The 24,529-nt window shown below is 43.2% G+C and overlaps 1 protein-coding gene across 8 annotated transcripts in view; it reads right to left on the bottom strand.

Moving 5' to 3' along the window:
- The window catches only part of LOC129857337 (t-SNARE domain-containing protein 1-like), a 179,998-nt gene that overhangs the window by 101,474 nt on the left and 53,995 nt on the right, over window positions 1-24,529 (bottom strand). For 7 of the 8 annotated variants that reach the window (XR_008759896.1, XM_055925481.1, XM_055925483.1 and 4 more), the window contains one exon: window positions 8,044-8,157. Coding sequence is in view for 7 of the 8 variants with exons in the window: in XM_055925481.1 (XP_055781456.1) it covers window positions 8,044-8,131 (88 nt within the window). In the remaining variant the exon portion in view is untranslated. The remainder of the gene's footprint in view (window positions 1-8,043; window positions 8,158-24,529) is intronic. The other variant, XM_055925482.1, reaches the window with a different exon arrangement.

Genomic DNA, 24,529 nt, shown 5'->3' with positions numbered 1-24,529 from the left:
GAAGGATGGATGACTACAGAAGGGTGACACAAGGTCAGCCAATGACACGGATGGTGAGTGCGATTTCAGGAAGGACATTGATTACTCTGCACCATTCCACCCACTGACCAGTGGCATTACCCTGGTCTCTCTTCTGTCTGTTCATCCTTGTATGACATCTGATTAGGTTTTGTTTGTCTCTGTGAGTATGTGAGTGTTCATGTATGCAGTTTCTGGGTGTAACGTTTCAGACTACACTCGGTTGGGGGCTTAGCTAGTTGGGTTGTAGCGTGTGTGTTAGCGTGTGTGTGAGTGTGTGTGTGTGTGTGTGCATGCTTATGTGTAATCAGGTCTGCAATGTGTGTGGGTGATGCCTGACCATGCCCGGTTCACGGTCAAAGGAGTTGAATGTGTGTGAGACAGATATCGTGGCAGATATCATCCACTGCAGACAGCTGTGTTACGTAAATACAACCCTGCTGGTGGGGAAGCGGTAGCACGACGGGATCCCTTCTAAACCCTTTATCTTCCACCACCTGGATCCAGCCTCACTCTCTCTTCAATTATCACACACAGACACACACACACACACACACACACACACACACACACACACACACACACACACACACACACACACACACACACACACACACACACACACACACACACACACACACACAGGCACACACACACACACAGATACAGGCACACACACACACACACATCAGCATGACATGCAAATACAGTGCCTTTGTAAAGTATTCAGACCCCTTGACTTTTTCCACTTTTTGTTACATTGTTACATACAACTATTCTCAAATGGATTAAAACAAATCTCAGCAATCTACACACAATATCCAATAATGACAAAGCGAAAACAGTTATTTTGACATTTTTGCAAATGTATTAAAAATAAAAATAGAAATACCTTATTTACATCAAGTATTCAGACTCTTTGCTATGAGACTCGAAATTGAGCTCTGGTGCATCCTGTTTCCATTGATCATCTTTGAGATGTTTAACCAACTTGATTGGAGTCTGCCTGTGGTAAATTCAGTTGACTGGACATGATTTGCAAAGGCACACAGCTGTGTATATAAGGTCCCACAGTTGACAGTGCATGTCAGAGCAAACACCAAGCCATGAGGTCGAAGGAATTGTCCGTATAGCTCTGAGACAGGATTGTGTCGAGGCACAGATCTGGAGAAGGGTACCAAAACAATTCTGCAGCATTGAAGGTTCCAAAGAACACAGTGGCCTCCATCATTCTTAAATGGAGGAAGTTTGGACCATCAAGAGTCTTGCTAGAGCTGTCCGCCCAGCCAAACTGAGCAATTGGAGGAGAAGGGCCTTGGTCAGGGAGGTGACCAAGAACCTGATGGTCACTCTGACAGAGCTCAAAAGTCCCTCTGTGGAGATGGGAGAACCTTCCAGAAGGACAACCATCTCTACAGCACTCCACCAATCAGGCCTTTATGGTAGAATGGCCAGACAGAAGCCACTCCTCATTAAAAGGCACATGACAGCCCATTTGGAGTTTACCAAAAGGCACCTAAAGGACTCAGACCATGCGAAACAAGATTCTATGGTCTGATGAAACCAAGAATGAACTCTTTGGCTTGAATCCCAAGAGTCACGTCTGGAGGAAACCTATCACAATCCCTACGGTTAAGCATGGTGGTGGTAGCATCATGCTGTGGGGCTGTTTGTCAGCGGCAGGGACTGGGAGACTAGTCAGGATCGAGGGAAAGATTAATGGAGCAAAGTACAGAGAGATCCTTGATGAAAACCTTCTCCAGAGCACTCAGGATCTCAGACTGGGGCAAAGGTTCACCTTTCAACAAGACAACGACCCTAAGCACACAGCCAAGATAACGCGGGAGTGGCTTTGGGACAAGTCTCTGAATGTCCTTGAGTAGCCCAGCCAGAGCCCGGACTTGAACTTGATCCAACATCTCTGGAGAGACCTGAAAATAGATGTGCAGCGATGCTCCCCATCCAACCTGACAGAGCTTGAGAGGATCTGTAGAGAAGATTGGGAGAAACTCCCCAAATACAGGTGTGCCAAGCGTCATAACCAAGAAGACTCAAGGCTGTAATCGCTGCCAAAGGTGCTGCAACAAAGTGCTGAGTAAAGGGTCGGAATACTTATGTAAATGTGATATTTATGTTATATTTATTTTATAAATTAGCAAACATTTCTAAAAACCTGTTTTTGCTCTGTCATTATGGGTTATTGTGTGTAGATTGATAAGGATTTTTTTTAGAAAAAGGCTAAAACATTACAAAATGTGTAAAAAGTGAAGGGGTCTGAATACTTTCTGATTGCACTGTATACAAACTTTAAGTCATGAGCAAACTCTCTCCTTCATTTTCGCTCTATTTACCTATCACTATCTCACACGAACGCTTGCACGCACACACGCGTATGCACACACACACACACACACACACACACACACACACACACACACACACACACACACACACACACACACACACACGACAACGACTAGTGGAGGGTACTTGACACAGTCATTACTCTAGTGTCCCCATATCCCTGCAAGGGGGTCTTGGACTCCTGGCTGCTACACTGTACAGAGTCCTGGCTCTCTGCCTGACAAGCTGGCACAGAAAGAACAAGGGATGGAGGGAGGTGGAGAGAGGAAAGGAATGGAGAGAATAGAGAAAGGTGAGAAAGACTAAGATAGGGATAGAAAGGTAGCCAGGTCTGGAACATTTTTTAGATAGGCATTTACAAATGTTTAATGTGCCTTTTTCCTCCTGTCTCCTATCTGTCTCTACAGTGCTTTGGAAGAAGTCTGAAACTATAATCATGTCATAATGTCTAGCAGATCTACATCCAACTGCATCAATCAGCACAATCTCCATAAAGAGAGTGTAAAGGGAAGTGATTAAAATGCGTCTTCACACTGCAGTACGACAGGTTGAGAATTGCTGAACAACTGATACAGAAGCTGCTGATTTCGCCCTACACACACACGCAAACACGCAAAGCACACACAGTCCTACAGTGATGAATGAAAACCGCAGCAACACGCGAGAGACGAATTAACATCCTGGCCTTTGCAGAGTCGCTTGTCGATACGGCAAATGCACTATCTGCAACACGTTCAATTATACTCTCAAATCAGAGAGCAACTTAATCAAAAGCTCCCATCTCATTACCTTCGAGATCAGCAGCTGTCGTTCCACTGTGGAAACAGTTCCTAAAACACGGCCAGGCTGGGCATAGACCCACTGCAGAGGAAAAATAGCTTTTTCTCCTTTCTTGCTTCATCCAAGTCCCAGAGGATGGTAGCTTCCAACTTCTAAAGACTATTTCAGTATGTGATGCCTTTTTATACTTACACATATAGTTTTGTTGGAGACAAAAAGCACGCCAGTTCTTGATTCTAGCTATCTAACCTAGGTCAGGTAATTCTCAGATAATTCTCACAAGCTCGTGTTAACTACCATAGCTAACTTTGGTTTTTAGGCTTCCGGACAATCTACTGTAAGTTCAACACTCAAACAGTCACACTACGCAACTACACACAGACCATGTTGGATTGCCATAAAACATGCTATAGCCTAGCCTGCTTACACTGCAGTTGCTATAACAAAGTTCATGCTAGGTTTTATTTTGGGGCATGATGTGAGCAGGCCTGGAGATACAGTACCTGGAGTGACAAGCCAACAAAACACACAACAATCATTAAAGATTCACCATTTAAACATAGCTCTACCCTCCACCCCCTCCAGAGTGATCTCTTCTCCTCTGTTGGTGTGTTCCAGTCAGAAGACATAGACAATGCAGCAGCACATTCAATGATGATCATGAAAGCGTCTTCTTCTCCTGTTCCAAAATAACAGTGCATTTAGCCAGAACACCAAGCTGTTCAAGCCTTGCTGTTTGCCAGGAAGTCTGATGATAATAGTCCCTTTACAGTTCTCAATCACTCACCCACTCCCTCATCCATAACAAATTACAGAGTTGGCAAAGATAGAACACAGGCAGCAAATACAACTATTTTGTAGCCAACAATATATCCTCAGCAACTCAAAACATGAATTGTGTCACACTCATATCTGATATTTCAGATATCCATATACTAAATACATTGAAGTTGGAGAGGCGTCAAATGCCCACTAAAGCTAAATATAGTTCTAATGGACTTTCTTAATGCACTGAGAAAGTGCTATGAGTATGAGCCTCTTCTGCCATCTGCTTGGTGCTAACTGGCTCTCTTTCCCCTGAATTAGACTGATGACGCATCATCAATGTTGCTGTATGATGCACAGTATGCAACTACACAAATATGTGTTGGAGAATCTCCTATCCATACGGTTGCCTTCTGTAGGCCTCTAAAAATACCGTCGTGAATATGTTCTGATGCAGTGAGAGTCTGACGCAAAGCTTGACCTTTCGAATGCTAATTTCGAATATATCTTTCACAATACCTTCTTTCATACAGATGAATGTTTTTTGTACAGATGCTGAGTATTTCATGCTAGATAAACACATTTAATTAATTGTGGTGACTCACCATTGAAACTTTGTTAGCGTGCATGATTATGCATCATCAATCCGACAAAAGAAGCAAAACAAACGACCTTTAACTTACTCCCACAATGTTTTCCAACTCTTGAGCAACACCATCTCTTCCAAGCTGTACGGTATTCTACCATTCTAGTTCTAGTAATATTCTAGTTCTACCCTGAATACGTGACTCCAGACCACTGCAGCCAATTCACTCCCAGCGGCTCCAATGACATTGTCATGGCTGCTCAGCACACACCCCACTTGGGCCACTTACGGACCCTCAGCGGTACCTGTGGCTGGTAGAGTGGGCTCTCATTAAGGTCTCCTCCCAGACAATCAGCTCTCCATCCCAACCAATCCTAATGACCAGGGCTGGGGCTGTGGAACAGAGTATTAGAGGGGTCTAACGAGACTGGTCTATCCCAGGGTCAGGCCCAGAACACAAAGAGAACACGGCGAGAACAGGCCGGGCCAACCTGGTGTGTGCTGCTGAACACCATTGCGGTTCTCTTTATTGGCATTACAACTGTTCAAACACACACACACCAGGAACAGCAGAGCCCAACAGTGTGTTTTCTCCACAAGCAGACCAAGGAGAGTGCCTCCACTTTTTGACCACAAGTGATCGAAGAGAAGAGATTGGAGAATAAGAGTGAGTGAATGTTCATGAGAGATCGCAGACAGACACTACTAGGAGTTTGATAGACTAAGCACCCACCCGGGGAGTAGAAGAGAAGAGTTGCATACATGCTGGAAGGGCTTGAAAGGTTTGGCAAGAGAAAGGAGGAGAAAGATTATCCCGACTGACAGCTCCATTAGAGACTCTACCTGGGCTTTGATCATTTCCTGAGCCCCCCTCCACTGCTACACAGCTCAGTACAGTTCACACACACACACACACACACACACACACACACACACACACACACACACACACACACACACACACACACACACACACACACACACACACACACACACACACACACACACACACACACACACACACACACACACACACACACACACGCGCGTGCCTGCACACACACAGCTCAGTCGGCGCAAGCAGCAAGCACCAGAAGCCACACACAGCAAATCTGACAGTCTCCGGCCCGCTGAAAGGGCCCCGGCTTCACTGTGATCAAAGCTACTCTCTCTGATGGCTCAGGCCCCCATCTGTCTCCCCATAACACTGAGTCTGCCACAGCACACACTACACAGTCTGCTCTTTATACACTAGGGAGAGAGGGAGGGGAGGTAGAGAGAGAGAGGGAGAGAGAGAGATGGGGAAAGAAAGAGAGAGAGAAAGGGAGAAAGAGAGTGAGATATAGGGGGAAAGAGTGAGAGAGGGAGGGAGAGCGAGAGAGAGCGATATGGGGGGAGAGAGAGAGAGAGAGAGAGGGAGAGAGAGAGAGGGGGAAATAGAGAGAGGGGGGGGAGAGAGGGAGAGAGAGAGGGAGGGAGAGAGAGGAAGGTAAAGAGAGAGAGATAGGGGAAAGCTAGAGAGAGCGGCAGGGGGAAAGATAGAATTGGGGAGAGAGAGAGAGAGAGAGAGAGGGGGAGATGGGAGAGAGATAAATAGAGAGAGACAGAGAGGAGGAAGGGAGACTGTCACTGAGTGAATGTGAATAATTATTTCTCCCAGTTTTACAATATGCAGGAGTTAAGAGACAAAAGAACTTGTTTGATGTTTGTTTGTTTCGGTCAAATTCATCTTACTTCACTGGGTATTTGAGCTACACCCTAATTAATGCATTGTACCAGCAACTCTTACTCGAGTGTCAGCTGTGATCACTGTTAAAATGAACTGTATAGCACAGGAACAAAAGTATGAATATATACACAGAGTATATCAAATATAAAGAGGCACACACATGCGCACATTCACACACGAACACACAAACACACAAACACACACGGAGGGTAGTGAACAATATACATCACACATACCCATTGGAGGCCGGCCTTAATCTGGCCCTATTACTAGGCTAATGTGGGAAAGGTGAAAGGTCATGGAGTAGAGCAGTGATGCTGGCAACCACCGCTTTATAACTGCATGACTGACCCTTGACCCGTAACACTCTCCAAGTTCCTGACACCACACTGCAAATCTGCTTCAGGTCATTAACACGATAACACTCCTTTGATATAGGATATCTGTTGTGAGCTGTAGAGTGGTTGTTCCCTCCAAGCCAGAGGATATTGCCTCCAAACCATTGCATGGATATTCCCTCCAAACCAGTGGATATTCCCTCCAAACCAGTGGATATTCCCTCCAAAACAGTGCATATTCCCTCCAAACCAGTGGATATTCCCTCCAAACGAGTGGATATTCCCTCCAAACCAGTGCATATTCCCTCCAAACCAGTGGATATTCCCTCCAAACGAGTGGATATTCCATCCAAACCAGTGGATATTCCCTCCAAACGAGTGGATATTCCCTCCAAACCAGTGCATATTCCCTCCAAACCAGTGGATATTCCCTCCAAACGAGTGGATATTCCATCCAAACCAGTGCATATTCCCTCCAAACGAGTGGAAATTCCCTCCAAACGAGTGGATATTCCCTCCAAACCAGTGGATATTCCCTCCAAACCAGTGCATATTCCCTCCAAACAAGTGGATATTCCCTTCAAACCAGTGCGTATTCCCTCCAAACCAGTGCATATTCCCTCCAAACCAGTGCATATTCCTTCCAAACCAGTGCATATTCCCTCCAAAGTAGTGGATATTCCCTCCAAACAATAGGATATTCCCTCCAAACCAGTGGATATTCCCTCCAAACCACTGGATATTCCCTCCAAACCAGTGGATATTCCCTCCAAACCAGTGCATATTCCCTCCAAAGTAGTGGATATTCCCTCCAAACAATAGGATATTCCCTCCAAACCCGTGCATATTCCCTCCAAAGTAGTGGATATTCCCTCCAAACCAGTGCATATTCCCTCCAAACCAGTGCATATTCCCTCCAAACCAGTGCATAATCCCTCCAAACCAGTGCATATTCCCTCCAAACCAGTGCATGGATATTCAAGGGAGCATATAGCAATAGCATTATCACTTCCTGAACACTTTATGTCCTGCCTCCCCCTACTCTTGATTTCTCTGCAGAGACCTCATACAGTATGAACTCTTAATTCACAGGCCATTCCTCCACACACACACACACACACACACACACACACACACACACACACACACACACACACACACACACACACACACACACACACACACACACACACACACACACACACACACAGCCGTCTATTCCACAGTAGTGAACCCTATGATTGCCTCTCCTCAGGGGGTCAAGGGGTGGTAGTGTTGTCCATCCATCCATCCATAGTCAGCCTTCAAGCCCTGCGGCAGATTGATGTCACTTTGACAAACTCAGTCTTGTTTTCTATACTGTACTAAAAGTATGAGGGTCATTTAAATAGTTTGTTTCAGTTATGGTGCAAATATGGTGCTTAAGTTAGTATGAAATCATGGAAGTGAATGTTTGTCTTTACCTACTGGTTGGTAGCCCTGCCTCTTGGGGCCTCCGAAGGGGTTTCGGCTGCCTCCAAAGGAGCCTCCATCAATGGATCCGTAAGACATCCTAGTCCTGGTGGTTTTGGATCTGTCTGGAACAGAGAGAACACAACAACATCAGTTGTATTGGTGGATGTACTATATGGATCTGAGTATTCAATATTCCTGGTTGGTAGATTCCAGGAATCATCAGGGGAAAATATGGACATTGTGATGTGGGAATCTGTGTGTGTATGTGTGCATAAATATAAGTGTGTGTATGAACTGAATCCCCGATCCCACAGTGACATTATGCATCATGACTCAGCCTCCCCCTCGTCTATATGGAGGTGTGCAAAACATCACTGAAAAGGTTAAAGAATGCATAGTGAATGTTTATTCTATCCAAGACATGAACACAGGTGACATGATGAGATCTATGAAGCCCTGTGTCTACCAGCATCACAACCAAAGGTCACATGGTATCATGGTTTCATAAGCTGTCCTGTAAGACATTCAGCCCTCTGTGAACAGCAGGCATTGAACTAAGTAGGCTTGGAATTATGTTCTAATGTCATTGTCCAGCTGCCCTTTTGTGGTTTTGAAGCCAGTCTGGTGTTGTCTGGCACCCGGGTCTGGGTATGTGAACATTGGCATTCATGACTGTCTCATAAGGGTGGCAAAGGAACAGAGAGAGGGGAAGCAGAGAGGGATAGAGAGAGAGAGAGAGGAGAAGGAGAAGGACAGAAGGAGAAAATGAGAGAAGAGGGATAGAGAGATGAAATGGAGAGAGGGTTAGAAGGAGAGAGGGAGAGGAGAGAGACAGAGCGAGAGGACATGGAGAGGGGGGTAGAAGGAAAGAGGGAGAGGAGATGGAGAGAGAGGAGAAGGGGGAGAAGGGGGGATTCAGTCCCATCTTCAGTGGGAGACAGAGGATCAGATTTACTGGAACCACGTGGTCATTTAACCTGATTCATTTTCAGAAAGCAGCAAGATGAATTACTGTTGGCAGCCAATAAACGATCTCTCTCTGCTCCTTTTGAATCCCAGACCAGTCACTAATCACTGTAGTGCCTGGTGCTCCAGCCTTCTGAAGTGTGCATAGGCATTGCGTGTCTCAGTACGTGCTCTCACTCTGAGCAGTACCTAGAAATATACAGATTTTCAGACCAACTTTCTTAGACACATTTTATTTTCTTCTCCCACATTCTATATAGGAATATATTCACACTTGTATGTGTGTATACCACACACAGAAACACAACACACACACACATGCTCAAACACACACATACACATGTGGACACACAGACACACACACACACACACACAGACACACAGACACACATACACATGTGGACACACAGACACACACACACACACACACACACACAGACACACACACACACACACACACACACACACACACACACACACACACACACACACACACACACACACACACACACACACACACACACACACACACACACACACACACACACACACACACACACACACACACACAGAGATCCTATATGTGTCTCTCATAGTTCGGCCAGTCACCCTTGTGAAGAGTGAGGTCTGAGAAGAGCAGAGGACTGCATGGTGTAATGACACAATGAGTGGATCCCACTGTGTCCCACTCATTGCCTTAGTGTTCCTGGTCCCCGCACCAGCTATCCCCGTGCACCCCTGGCCTTCACCCAGCCTCTCCCTCTCTGCCTGGCCTGGTGATGTCATCAACACTCGCCCTGGTCTCTGACTCACAATAGAGCTCTGTGATTGACTGAGCAGAGAGTGTGCTGACTGATACATCACTCCACATCTTGTCTCTGAGGCTGGTGGTCTTCTATAGACATGGGATCGACTTGAGATTGCGTAGTACTACTACAGTAAATCTACAGTACTAGACAATAGGCAAATAAAAATGGAATCAAATGTGAGTGAACATTATTAGGATATAACATATTTTTCCCTATCAATAATAAAGCAGCCATGAGTTCCCTGGTGATGGGAGAGTCTCTCTCTCTCTTTCTCTCTCCCTCCCTCTCTCCATCCATCTTTCACCCTCTCTCTCACTCCCTCTCGTTCTATTCTCTCTCTCCATATTCCTTTTATTAATTTCTCGGCACAAGAAGCGTCTAATTGCAGCTCAGGCAGAGAGAGCCAGAGAGCTTTTCAAACAGCCCTCGGAAATCAAATTAATTGTTTTATGAGAGAGATAAGTCTAGGGTCATTTACACATCTTACATAAAGTTGTGAGATTATTAAATAATAATGTATTGAAAACCAGAGGGAAATATGTGTGTGTGTGCATGTGTGTGTGTGTGTGTGTTTGTGTGCACGCATGCGAGTGTGTGTTCAAATCAAATCAAATTGTATTTGTCGCATACGCCTTACAGTGAAATTCTTACTTACATGCCCTTAACCAACAATGCAGTTTTAAGAAAAATAAGTGTTAAGTTCAAAATAGATAAGTAAAAAAAGAAAAAAAGAAGAAAAATAGAAAAATTACAAACAATAAGAGCAGCAGTAATATAACAGTAGCGATGGGGTACTGGTACAGAGTCAATGTGCGGGAGCACCGGTTAGTTGAGATAATTCAGGTAATATGTACATGTAGGAAGAGGTAAAGTGACAATGCATAGATAATAAACAGAGAGTAACAGCAGTGTAAAGGAGCGGGGGGGTGGAACAATGCAAATAGTCTGGGTAGCCATTTGATTAGCTGTTCAGGAGTCTCATGGCTTGGGGGTAGAAGCTGTTAATAAGCCTTTTGGACCGAGACTTGGCGCTCCGGTACCGCTTGCCGTTCCATGCCAAGTCAATGTGAGAGCGAGTTGGAGGTGTGCTACAGTACATCCCTGTGAGACATTGTGGGACCCATGGTGCCAGTAAATGCAGCCCTGGTAGGAGGGCAGACAGCCAGACTGGCTTGTCTCAACCCTGACAGAGAGCATCATTTACCCCTTCCTGTGATTCTGAATCAGTCCCTGACTCCTTTCACAGCTGCCATTATGATCAGAGCTAGGCTCAGCACAGCGAGAGGGAGTCAGGCAACTGAGCAGAAATGACCCAACATGCTAGACACAAATGCTCTGTGTGTGTGTGTGTGTGTCAGCCTTTGAGCATTACACTGAAATTATTTTCTTATGAATGCTTGTGCATTTGTCATGTAAGAACATGTGATATATACATTGAAGTCGGAAGATAACTACGTTACTCAACTCATATGTATATGTATATACTGTACTCTATATCATCTACTGCATCTTGCCATCTTTATGTAATACATGTATCACTAGCCACTTTAAACTATGCCACTTTATGTTTACATACCCTACATTACTCATCTCATATGTGTAGACTGTACACTATACCATCTACTGCATCTTGCCTATGCCGTTCTCTACCATCACTCATTCATATATCTTTATCTACATATTCTTTATCCCTTTACACTTGTGTGTATAAGGTAGTAGTTTTGGAATTGTTAGGTTAGATTACTTGTTGGTTATTACTGCAGTGTCGGAACTGGAAGCACAAGCATTTCGCTACACTCACATTAACATCTGCTAACCATGTGTATGTGACAAATAAAATTTGATTTGATTTGATTTTAACATACACTTAGGTTGGAGTCATTAAAACTCGTTTTTCAACCACTCCACGAACTTCTTGTAAACAAACTAGAGTTTTTGCAAGTCTGTTAGGACATCTACTTTGTGCATGACATGTCCATAAGCCATTTTGCCACAACTTTGGAAGGAGGCTTGGGTTATTGTCCATTTGGAAGACCATTTGCGACCAAGCTTTAACTTCCTAACTGATGTCTTGAGATGTTACTTCAAAGTATCCACAGAAAATCCTCTCCTCATGATGCCATCTATTTTGTGAAGTGCACCAGTCCCTCCTGCAGAAAGCACCCCCACAACATGATGCTGCCACCCCCATGCATCACGGTTGGGATGGTGTGCTTGCAAGCCTACCCCTTTTTCCTCCAAACATAACGATGGTCATTATGGCCAAACAGTTCTATTTTTGTTTCATCAGACCAGAGGACATTTCTCCAAAAGTAAGATCTTTGTCCCCATGTGCACTTGCAAACCGTACTCTGGCTTTTTTATGGCGGTTTTGGAGCAGTGGCTTCTTCCTTGCTGAGCAGCCTTTCAGGTTATGTCGATATAGAACTCGTTTTATTGTGGATATAGATACTTTTGTACCCGTTTCCTCCAGCATCTTCACAAGGTCCTTTGCTGTTGTTCTGGGATTGATATGCACTTTTCGCACCAAAGTAGGTTCATCTCTAGGAGACAGAACGCGTCTCCTTCCTGAGCGGTATGACGGCTGCGTGGTCCCATGGTGTTTATACTTGCGTACTATTGTTTGTACAGATGAACGTGGTACCTTCAGGCGTTTGGAAATTGCTCCCAAGGATGAACCAGACTTGTGGAGATCTACAATTGTTTTCCTGAGGTCTTGGCTGATTTATTTTGATTTTCCCATGATGTCAAGCAAAGAGGCACTGAGTTTGAAGGCAGGCCTTGAAATGCATCCACAGGTACACCTCCAATTGACTTAAATTATGTAAATTAGCCTATCAGAAGCTTCTAAAGCCATCACATCCTTTTCTGTAATTTTCCAAGCTGTTTAAAGGCACAGTCAACTTAGTGTATGTAAACTTGAGACCCACTGGAATTGTGATACAATTAATTATAAGTGAAATAATCTGTCTGTAAACAATTGTTGGAAAAAAGACTTGTGTCATGCACAAAGTAGTTGTCCTAACCAACTTGCAAAAACCAAATATATATATGTGTGTGTGGAACTTGTTCAGTTTAAGTCTTAGTTGTTGAATCTTATGTTCATACAAATATATACACATGTTAAGTTTGCTGAAAATAAACACAGTTGATAGTGAAAGGACGTTTCTTTTTATGCTGAGTTTATATATATATTTCACACACACACTCAAACCGACAAGAGACAAATAAGAAGAGAAGAGAAATAGTTCAACAATGATCTGTCATTGAGCTTGACATAATAGGATCACCACTGCAGACTGTCCACTGTCCCCAATGACTCTGGTCACTGAATATTAGCTGTATTTATACTAACTACTATTATCTGTCCTTGTCCCAGCAAGCGATTCTGTCCTTCATCAGCCCAACACCCAGCCAGCTCGGGCAAAGAGATGTCTGGTCTGCTAACTAGTGATGTCATCTCAGACATTCTGATTCACATTGTGATGGATGGGTCTTTTCTACTTTACTTCCGCTGATTCGGGCTTATTAAATCATAATGGGTCTGGAAATATGATTCTGATACAATTGGATAGATGTTCTAACCCAGAAATGTCTTCTGGAATGTTGCCCAGTTCCATAATATGTCATAACGACTCAGGTCCTGGCCTGAGTCTCTGGGTCTGAGGATGGTTTCAGGTCAGGATGGACACAGCTCTAGACTGAGGATATGGTGTAGTCAGTGAACATGGTCAATATTCACTCCACACAGGCATCATCATCATCAGAAAAAATCATTAAAGGTCTGGCACATGCTTGACCCTCAAAACAAGGAAAATTACAATAATCAATAAGTACATTTTACTGAACACTATTTGAAATCGACATGACAAAAAGGTCAGCTACCATTTGGAGGCCTGCAGCTTTGCCGTTAGCGCTAACCTAATTAAAGCTATTGCTAATCTGATAATATTACCTTGCAACCTGCTGGCCATCGTTCAACAAGGTCACACTTACACTGAGCTGCTAAGCTAGCACTCATACGTGTCTTCAGAAACAGATAACCGCATTCATTTATGTGTGTGTGTGTGTGTGTGTGTGTGTGTGTGTGTGTGTGTGTGTGTGTGTGTGTGTGTGTGTGTGTGTGTGTGTGTGTGTGTGTGTGTGTGTGTGTGTGTGTGTGTGTGTGTGTGTGTGTGTGTGTAAGCTAAGATCAAATGTTGCCTTGATAACCCAATAATAACAACTATCTGTAAACAACATACAAACAGCTAAAAGCAGATGGTCTCAAAGGTCCTTGTGTCCATGGTGTTGTGTTTTCAGACATCAATGAGGACCGTCAAGTCATTCTGTCTTAGGTGTTGTGTTTTCAGACATCAATGAGAACAGTCAGGTCATTCTGTCTACGGTGTTGTGTTTTCAGACATCAATGAGAACAGTCAGGTCATTCTGTCTACGGTGTTGTGTTTTCAGACATCAATGAGAACAGTCAGGTCATTCTGTCTACGGTGTTGTGTTTTCAGACATCAATGAGGACAGTCAGGTCATTCTGTCTGTGGTGATGTGTTCTCAGACATCAATGAGAACAGTCAGGTCATTCTGTCTACGGTGTTGTGTTTTCAGGCATCAATGAGGACAGTCAGGTCATTCTGTCTACGGTGTTGTGTTTTCAGGCATCAATGAGGACAGTCAGGTCATTCTGTCTACGGTGTTGTGTTTTCAGGCATCAATGAGGACAGTCAGGTCATTCTGTCTACGGTGTTGTGTTTTCAGGCATCAATGAGGACAGTCAGGTCATTCTGTCTACGGTGTTGTGTTTTCAGGCATCAATGAGGACAGTCAGGTCATTCTGTCTACAGTGTTGTGTTTTCAGGCATCAATGAGGACAGTCAGGTCATTCTGTCTACAGTGTTGTGTTTTCAGGCATCAATGAGGACAGTAAGGGCTGAGAAAGTAAAGTGTTGTGCTTCTTTACCGCATCTTCCTCATCCTCACCTTCAGCTGAAGCAGCCAAACAGTAGGATTGCTCATGTGTTTTGCTAAAGCTCTCACTTGCTCTCTTCCATCTCTCTCTCTTTCACTTTCTGTCCACTCCATAAAAAAAGACCTAAGGCCAATAAACTGAGTTTCTAACAACAAAAGAAAGAGGAAAAAAGAAAAGCAAGAAAAAACACCTTTGGACAGTGAAATTGCCCTGTCACATAAAAATACTCATTATTGAGATAAATCACCCCATTCTATTCCCCAAATAATCTCCATCCCCCCCACCGATCACTAGCACCTGTTATCACAGCACACACAAACACACACACACACACACACACACACACACACACACACACACACACACACACACACACACACACACACACACACACACACACACACACACACACACACACACACACACACACACACACACACACATTACTTAACAGTCTTATAAACAGTCTCTTGAATGATGACGAGACAATCAAAAATATGATCCCATTATGTGACTCCTTATTAAAACACAACAACGCTTAGATATATGGGGGCTATACAGTGCTTAATTTGAGCCGGGTCCTACTAAAACAGGATCCGCACCTGTCGGTTTTGGACTGTTTCGTTCCGGAACCGATTTGGCCAGATTCGGTAACACTTTTGGCATGGCCAATTATTTTCACTTTTTGCAATGTAAAATTGATATTAAAAGCTACCAAAAAGTTTATTTGAGTTGCCTCTTCGTTAATTCTGCATTTGTCAGTGTCAAAGTAGCCTGTCATTTTTATTACATTTACATTTACTTTTAAGTCATTTAGCAGACGCTCTTATCCAGAGCGACTTACAAGTACATATATTCAAACTTCTTTGTACTGGCCCCGCGTGGGAATCGAACCCACAACCCTGGCATTGCAAGCGCCATGCTCTACCAACTGAGCTACATGGGACTGCACACATTTTTATCATGTGTGCAGTATTATAGTGCTTTCAAGACAACTGGAAACTCAGGGAAAAAAACGAGGTCAAATCATTACGTCAGTGCTTTTCAGGTTGTAAAGGCGCCATGGAATTCAGAGTGAATTTGCCCAGTCGGTACTAGTTTTTTCCTAAGTTCCCAATTGTCTTGAATGCACTGAAGTCGTAAGTAGGAATTTTCCAGTTCCGAATTCCGAGTTCCCAGTTGTTTTGAACGCAGCATTCAAAAAGATTATGCCAAATTATTCAGTCATGTAAAAAGACATAGAATTGCATGAAATGCGTTTATAAAAGGAAAACATTTTCCCAGACCCAAGGCCACTAAAAATGTTCCCCATGTGTGCAACTTCTCTAACGCTTCTACTCTTCTGCTCTATGCCACTATGCAAATGAAATGATATGCATGCAATGTTTTATTATTATCAAGGTGACATTTTTCTCATGTGTTTTCCGGTACCTCAGAGCTCCCCCTCGTACTCTCTTTTTGTTCCTGTACCTCACGATTTACAAATTCAGCACTGGGGCCATACTAGTGAACATCATAATTTAAAGTTCAATGGGTTCGCATGCACAAAGTGTTGATAAATTTTGGATGGTTCCATCCGATAAGATGGCCCATGTTAGCCCTATGCTAACCTCAACAGGTGGCACTGATTATATCCAGGCACAACTTCCTCATCAGCCTATGAAATATCTTGTACTTTATATCCACAAACCAATTGCATTTCTTAAAATAGGTCAACCCTGGCCACTAGAGGGATATTTTAAACCTACAAATTCATGGTTTACTTGTTCTGTTGGTCGGTAACAAAATGTAATGTGCCATTATTGCACGGATGTATCCTTGACTAGGTTACTAGCTACAACTAACGTTTAACAACATTTTTCCGTTTTCGCATATATGACAACGTTCCACGTTTTTGTTCATCAGTTTCACACACGTCCATGTGTACTATTATGAGAGAAATATAAATGAGGTCCTTAAAACATGTAAGTTTATCATACATTGTAAAAAAATAAAACTGAAGAGCCTTATAGACTTGTCAAAAAGCAGCTACAGTTGAAGTCGGAAGTTTACATACACTTAGGTTGGAGTCATTAAAACTTGTTTTTCAACCACTCCACACATTGCATGTTAACAAACTATAGTTTTGGCAAGTCGGTTAGGACATCTACTTTGTGCATGACACAAGTCATTTTTCCAACAATTGTTTACAGACAGTTTATTTCACTTATAATTAATTGTATCACAATTCCAGTGGGTCTGAAGTTAACATACACTAAGTTGACTGTGCCTTTAAACAGCTTGGAAAATTATTGAAATTACTGAAAAGGATGTGATGGCTTTAGAAGCTTCTGATAAATGATGTCAATTAGCCTAAGTCAATTGGAGGTGTACCTGTGGATGTATTTCATGGCCTACCTTCAAACTCAGTGCCTCTTTGCTTAACATCATGGGAAAATCAAAAGAAATCAGCCAAGTCTTGTTCATCCTTGGGAGAAATTTCCAAATGCCTGAATGTACCACGTTCATCTGTACAAACAATAGTACGCAAGTATAAACACCATGGGACCACGCAACTATCGTACTGCTCAGGAAGGTGACGTGTTCTGTCTCCTAGAGATGAACGTACTTTGGTGCAAAAACTACAAATCAAACCCAGAACAACAGCAAAGCACCTTGTGAAGATGCTGGAGGAAACGGGTACAAAAGTATCTATATCCACAGTAAAACGAGTCCTATATCGACATAACCTGAAATGCCGCTCAGCAAGGAAGAAGCCACTGCTCCAAAACCGCCATAAAAATGCCAGACTACGATTTGAAACTGCACATGGGGACAAAGATCATACTTTTTGGAGAAATGTCCTCAGGTCTGATGAAACAAAAATGTAACTGTTTGGCCATAATATCCATCGTTATGTTGGAGGAAAAAGGGGACGCTTGCAAGCCAAAGAATACCATCCCAACCGTGATGCACGGGGGTGTAACGATTCTCATCCTGGGAAGATGAGGAGGAAGGATCGGACCAATACGCAGCGTGGTAAGTGTCCATAATATGTATTTTAATAAATCAACTGAACACTGAACAAAATAACAAAGAACAAAAACGAACAAACGAAACAGTTCTGTATGGTGAAAACACACAACACAGAAAACAACTACCAACAAACACAGGTGGGAACAGGCTACCTAAGTATGGTTCTCAATCTGAGACAATGATAGACAGCTGCCTCTGATTGAGAACCACACACGGCCAAACAAAGAAATAGACAACATAGAACACCAGACATAGAATGCCCACCCCAACTCACGCCCTGACCAAACCAAAATAGAGACATAAAAAAGGAACTAAGGTCAGGGCGTGACAGGGGGTGGCAGCATCATGTTGTGGGGGTGCTTTGCTGCAGGAGGGACTGGTGCACTTCACAAAATAGATGGCATCATGAGGAAAGAAAATTATGTGGATATATTGAGGCAACATCTCAAGACATCAGTCAGGAAGTTAAAGCTTGGTCGCAAATGGGTCTTCCAAATGGACAATGGAGAAATGCATACTTCCAAAGTTGTGGCAAAATGGCTTAAGGACAACAAAGTCAAGGTATTGGAGTGGCCATCACAAAGCCCTGACCTCAATCCCATAGAAAATTTGTGGGCAGAACTGAAAAAGTGTGCGAGCAAGGAGGCCTACAAACCCAGTTACACCAGCTCTGTCAGGAGGAATGGGCCAAACTTCCCAACTTATTGTGGGAAGCTTGTGGAAGTCTACACAAAACATTTGACCCAATTTAAACTATTTAAATGGAATGCTACAAAATACTAATTGAGTGTATATAAACTTCTGACCCACTGGGAATGTGATGAAAGAAATTAAAGCTGAAATAAATCATTCTCTCTACTATTATCCTTACATTTCACATTCTTAAAATAAAGTGGTGATCCTAACTGACCACAGGGAATTTTTATTTGGGTTAAATGTCAGGAATTGTGAAAAACTGAGTTTAAATGTATTTGGCTAAGGTGTATGTAAACTTCTGACTTCAACTGTATGTAGGCTATCGTTGTCCTCATCGCTTCTCATGGCACACACTGCTGAAGTGGTTGACTCGCAATTGATAGTGCACTTTAACTGTGCACCCCTTGTAAAATATTAGCTCAAAAGTATTGTACAGTTCCTGTACCTGAATATAAACCCTACCGGCACCCAACATAAGTCCTGGTACCTATTTAAGTCCAAGTCGAGCACTGCACACTACATGTAAATTATCATTTCAAAAAGATATGGGGGGGGGCTGGGTGAGATTTGAACCCTTGCCACAATTTGCGACAATTACATGGAATAGGCACTTTACACAGAGAGCAATTTGACCAGTCAGTGAAATACACATGATAGTTGCTTTGATGATCAGAACATGCTGTTGGGCATGCTGCCCATCCATGAACAAAGGTTGGAAAGCGTCCAACTACTTCAACGATTTTAATAGGCTGATTAACTTGTGCCAGGATATAATCAGTGCCACCTGTTGAAGTTAGCATAAGGCTAACTTGTACCACGTTATCTGATGGGACAAGCTACAATTTAGCGTTTGGTCACATGCAAGTACATTTTAATTGGCTGATATGCATTTTGTGTGTGAGAACCCATTTAACTTTAAATGCTTGCTTATGTTCGGAACTATGTTTGCAGTCTGACATGCAGTCTAGCAATATGAAACACACATACACGCCCTGTCCTAAAACAAGCTGGTTAATGATAACAAAATAGCAACAAACAAACAGTGAACCTGACACTATCTCCCTCCCTCTCAGGTGTTCACCCCTGCGGTCGACCCCCCTATTATCACCCCATTCTGATCTCCAGATCGGTGGATGAGGGGATAAAATAAAGGACTAAAGGAGGGGGAGCTGTCTTTGTATGGAGCTGGAGCCCACAAAGGTAGTGTTATCTCTGTTTGTTCTCTGTCACAGTGCTGGCCCTGGGGATCCGAACACAAGCAGACAAGCTGGCCAAGACACACACACACACCCACTACAGCACAGACACCGAGGAGTGATATAGGCTTCACACGCATCACACTCACAGGCAGGTTGATCTCTGTCTGTGTCTACCAGCATGTGTATATCAAATAACAAACATACAGCTTCACCAATGGGCTTAGCTGTGTCTCTCAAGAGGAGAGGGTTAGGAGGAAGGGTTAAATCCATCAAAGTGCACTAAATCCCCGTTCACACAGCCTATACTGGAGGATGATCAACACTCCCTGGATGTAACGCAGTGCCTCCATTCCAACTGGTTCTTTAACTGCTTTAGCCTAGTCAGCTTTCAACTAGAGACAGACAATACCCCTTAAATATTCCATTACACACAAGTGTAACCAACCGGATTTCGAACCTGAGTCTTCTGCTCGGCACGTGAATGTGTTAGGTCGCTGTGCTAAAAACTAGACATTGGCTTTGGAGCTAACGCAAGTCATCAGTTCTCAGGCAAGGTTTACTGCGAGTGGGATTTCAACAAACCACCTGTATTACAGAAGCGCCTGAAATAAATCTCCTGTTACTATAACCACTGAGGTGTTATGAGTTTCCACGGTGATGAGTTGGCTGTCTAGACTGGCGGAGGTATGAGGTATGAAACGAGGCCCAGAGTCAAACTCTCACCACAGTAAGTCTGCTCTGCTAGCTGGGTGGATCGCGCCAGGCACCCACAGGGGAGAATTGGGTTATCAGTCCCCAGTCACACTACAGCTTTCTCCCCTCCCTAATTGGCCAAACTCCTTAATTGTCCATGGAAATCATAGAGACAGTGGTTCTGGCAGCAGCCTTAATACGCTGAAGAAGACACCTTTATTTAAGTAAAGTTGGGCTGGGTGAGGTGTCTGTGGCAATGCACTGACTGAAGCGCCATCATTTCATTTACCACTGGAAAGGAAAGCTGAGAGATTACAAGGAGAGTGTGAAGGAGGCTGTACCACTGATTTAAGCAGCACTGCAAAGCTACTTACTTTTAACTACAGTGTATGTCTTCCTAAAGAAATGTAAAAACAATTGCTGTTTTTCAGCCTTTGTTCCCTAAATGAGTGGTTTTATTTCCTGCTAAAATAATTTGTTAGGAAACCTTCTACTCACAGATACGTTATAGTGTGGTTATGTTGTGATAGGGTGGGCAAATAGCATGCAATGATTATGAGAGCACTTTAAAGGGAATCTTTGAATCTTCAATCTGTTTATACGAGTAGGTATACAGGTCAGGATCACGTGATTTATTGCACTGCACAGACAAATTATTGATTGATCAATCAATTGTAATTTGTCGTTGTATTGTCCAACATGGACATTGCAGGTGAAAACTTTTTGGGGGGGGATGAGAGAGCAACAATTAAAACAGTAGAGAAAGAAAAAACAACATGGAACAAAGTCACGTCCATGACTGAGGAAGACTTCTAACGGAGATCCCAATTACAAACATCCCACTGGGCACAGATGTGAGTTCATTGTCTAGTTATGACTTACAATGAGTTGTCAACTAACGTAAATTCATGAATGAAGGGCAACCTTCACAGCCAGTAGAGCACAGAGGGTGTGAAGAACCTTGACAGTTTCATTTGTTTGAGAGGACTTAAGAGGTAGTCCTCTCTGCACTTGTTTGATTGGATTGTCAATGAGGATGAGGAGAAGACAAACAGTCTGTCTGTCTGTCTGTCTGTCTGTCTGTCTGTCTGTCTGTCTGTCTGTCTGTCTGTCTGTCTGTCTGTCTGTCTGTCTGTCTGTCTGTCTGTCTGTCTGTCTGTCTGTCTGTCTGTCTGTCTGTGTGTGTGTGTGTGTGTGTGTGTGTGACAGGCTCTCACATATTATGAATGTGGAGTGGTGAGAATGTGATGGTCCTGAAGGGAAATTGTTAATTATTCTACAAACCTCTCATTAATCTGCGCTCATAAAGGACTACAGAGAAAATACTTTATCTGACCTCTTTTTAAACTAAGTATTCAGGAAAAAAGAAAAGAAGACGAAAAGCACAACCTTCCCACTTTACATATCATGGGATCATATCACAGTGTCCCCGTCATACAGAAAGCCCCAGAATTCAACACCGAAATGTCAGTCACATGACGACATTTTAGAACACCAATTTAAAAAGATTAAGAATAACAGTAAAAGCATCTCAACCACAATTATTTCATTTCTGAGGAGTGTGTTCTGGGGCTAACAGTACACATCCAGCTGGTGAAACCTAATCTCCCGGGGCGATGGAAAGGAGGCGAGCAGACGTCCAAGTCAACAGAGAGGCAGAATTAGACTCTGACCCCCAAGCTGGCCACCGCGCTACACACAGACACATATACACGCACACCGATGCCCCGAGTGCTCACACAAGCCCACGGCTCAGTGACAAATGGAAGAGTGTGCTGGCATATTTCATTAGACCAGCTGCACCCACAGTGTGTGTGTGTAAGAAAGAGAGAGAGAGAGAGAAAGAGAAAGAGAAAGAGAAAGAGAGAGAGAGAGAGAGAGAGAGAGAGAGAGAGAGAGAATCAGCCTGACCGATAGTCCAAATAATTCCCTTGCCAAATAACAAAAAAAGAAAATATTCAGATATCTGCTCTAAAATCATCTTCTAGGAATTGCTTTTCATACATTTTAATTCTCATGTCTCTGATAAAACATTAGCACCGGAATACTAATATGTGTCCTAAAACGTCCTCTGGATAAAGCCAGCCACCCATGACTGGATGGCTGGTCACAGATTTGTCCGTGGTGGAGCAGCTTGTGGACTTGGCCTGCCATGAGGAAGAGTAATGCAGAGAAACAAACACCCTGCATGAAGGGATGCCATCATTGCCATGCATCAATGGCTGTCTATGGGAGGCCTGCCTGACTGAGTCCCACTGCCAGTGCTGCCAGCCTACATGGCTCATCCCTGGCTTTGTGTCTGGGAGACCTGTGGGAGTCTTCTTCCCAGGGGAGGGTGGCTGTTCTGGGCTTGGCATTAGGAGATGCAGCCTCTTCCTCTGTGGTTGTGGGGCTTCCTGACCCTTGCTGGGGAGAGGAGCAGATGGCCAACTGGACATCCACACTGTGGCCTTCTGGTGCCTCTCTCTCTGCCTGCCACATATGCTTCACCCTGCGGCTATCTGTTTCCTGGATCCCTCACAGCATCACCATGGCTACACAACCCCCAGAAAGAGAAGGGGGGAACACACACACATACACATGGCTGCACATGGTTATTGTCTATGGCGAAAACATTTGAAATACTATTGAACAGTGAATAATGTGTGAGAAGATGTATCACAGTACATGAAGCAGAATCCTTAGGACTATAGCCAACCATCAAGAGATAAAAGGACATTTCAGAAAAATACAACAAAATAGGCAACTATAAGGCTGCGTTTACACAGACAGCCCAAATCTGATCTTTTTTTCACTAACTGGTCTTTGACCAATCAAATCAGATATTTTCACATCATATCATTTTCAGAGCTGATCTGATTGGTAAAAATACTAATTAGTGAAAACAAGATCAGATTTGGGCTACCTGTGTAAACAAAGCCCAATAGACATGGCTGAGATTTATTGGTTCTGACAAGATAATCACAACCCTGCAGCAATGACATTCATCTACAAAGAAAACACCTCAGTCAGCACGCACACTTGTGGACTTTCAAACTGAGGCTCAAGCAGTGTATAGTGACATACAGTAAGTGTGACATAATTTATCATAATTCTCAAGCTGGCGAGGGACGTGATTGCATACATTGGGTCAGGGTGACACTTTTCTGGAATCTTGACTCTGACGCTTCATAGCAGATGGTGGTAACTATCCATCTGCAGTGTGTTTGTGAGTCATGATAATCATGACAAATACCCAAAGGTAGCAGGCATCAAAAAATGTGCAATGTGTTGCTTCCACAAATGGAGAATTATAAGTGCTCTAAACAAAAAATCGTTACATTTCAATTAACATTATAGATGGTTGTTTTAATTTAACTGAATATCTGTGTGGTGATATGTAGTGTGTGAAGGAACATAACTGTTTTTTTTTCCTTCATATTTTAACCACACTAATTGTGTGTCTAATTTTCTGACCTATGTACACACATCGGTCTACACACCAACACACACATTATTAATAGATCATCAATTTCTCCTGCTTAGTTTTTTCTGGATGTTTTCTTTCCTTCTCCAGCATAGTAAACTCTGGCATCTCATTACCCTTGCCAATACTTCCTGGAACGAACAGAGTTGTGAGGCAGAACCAGGAACTAATTTCATTAGCGTCTGGCTGCCATTGGTGAATAATTAGGGGCTGTACTCCGTCTGTGCTAGCCAGGCCCAGAGTTCTGAGAGGTTAATAACCAGTAACAATCAATTACTTAACTAATCTGATATGATCAATAAGGTCCTCCAATTGACAAAGCATGTAGCCAGAAGAGGGGCAGAATACGATAAAACCTTCGACATGACGTAATGGGATGTTTTGCTAGATTAGACAATAAAATAACATATGGTGTACATTTGCTATGTGTATGTATTTACAGTTGATAAGTGTTAATGGTGATATTACACTGGTGGAATCTGCAGAATCCAAACTGCTCAAAAACTAGACCATTGAAGTTTAGAATGTTTGTTATAATAAAATGAAAAGTGGTCCAAGCCCTAAAGTGTTCCCCGTGATAGGTTGCCACATCAAAATAACTACTTGTTTTTCACCATGAGAGTTTATTCTCAGGTAAAAAAGACAGAATAATGTATAAAGCAGCCAAGCTGGAACACCAAAATTGGT

This window comes from Salvelinus fontinalis, chromosome 6, assembly GCF_029448725.1.
Source record: "Salvelinus fontinalis isolate EN_2023a chromosome 6, ASM2944872v1, whole genome shotgun sequence".
In the NCBI taxonomy this organism is placed as follows: Eukaryota; Metazoa; Chordata; class Actinopteri; order Salmoniformes; family Salmonidae; genus Salvelinus; species Salvelinus fontinalis.
The sequence above is the reverse complement of the archived record's forward strand: the minus strand, read 5'-3'. Positions and strand labels throughout refer to the sequence as shown.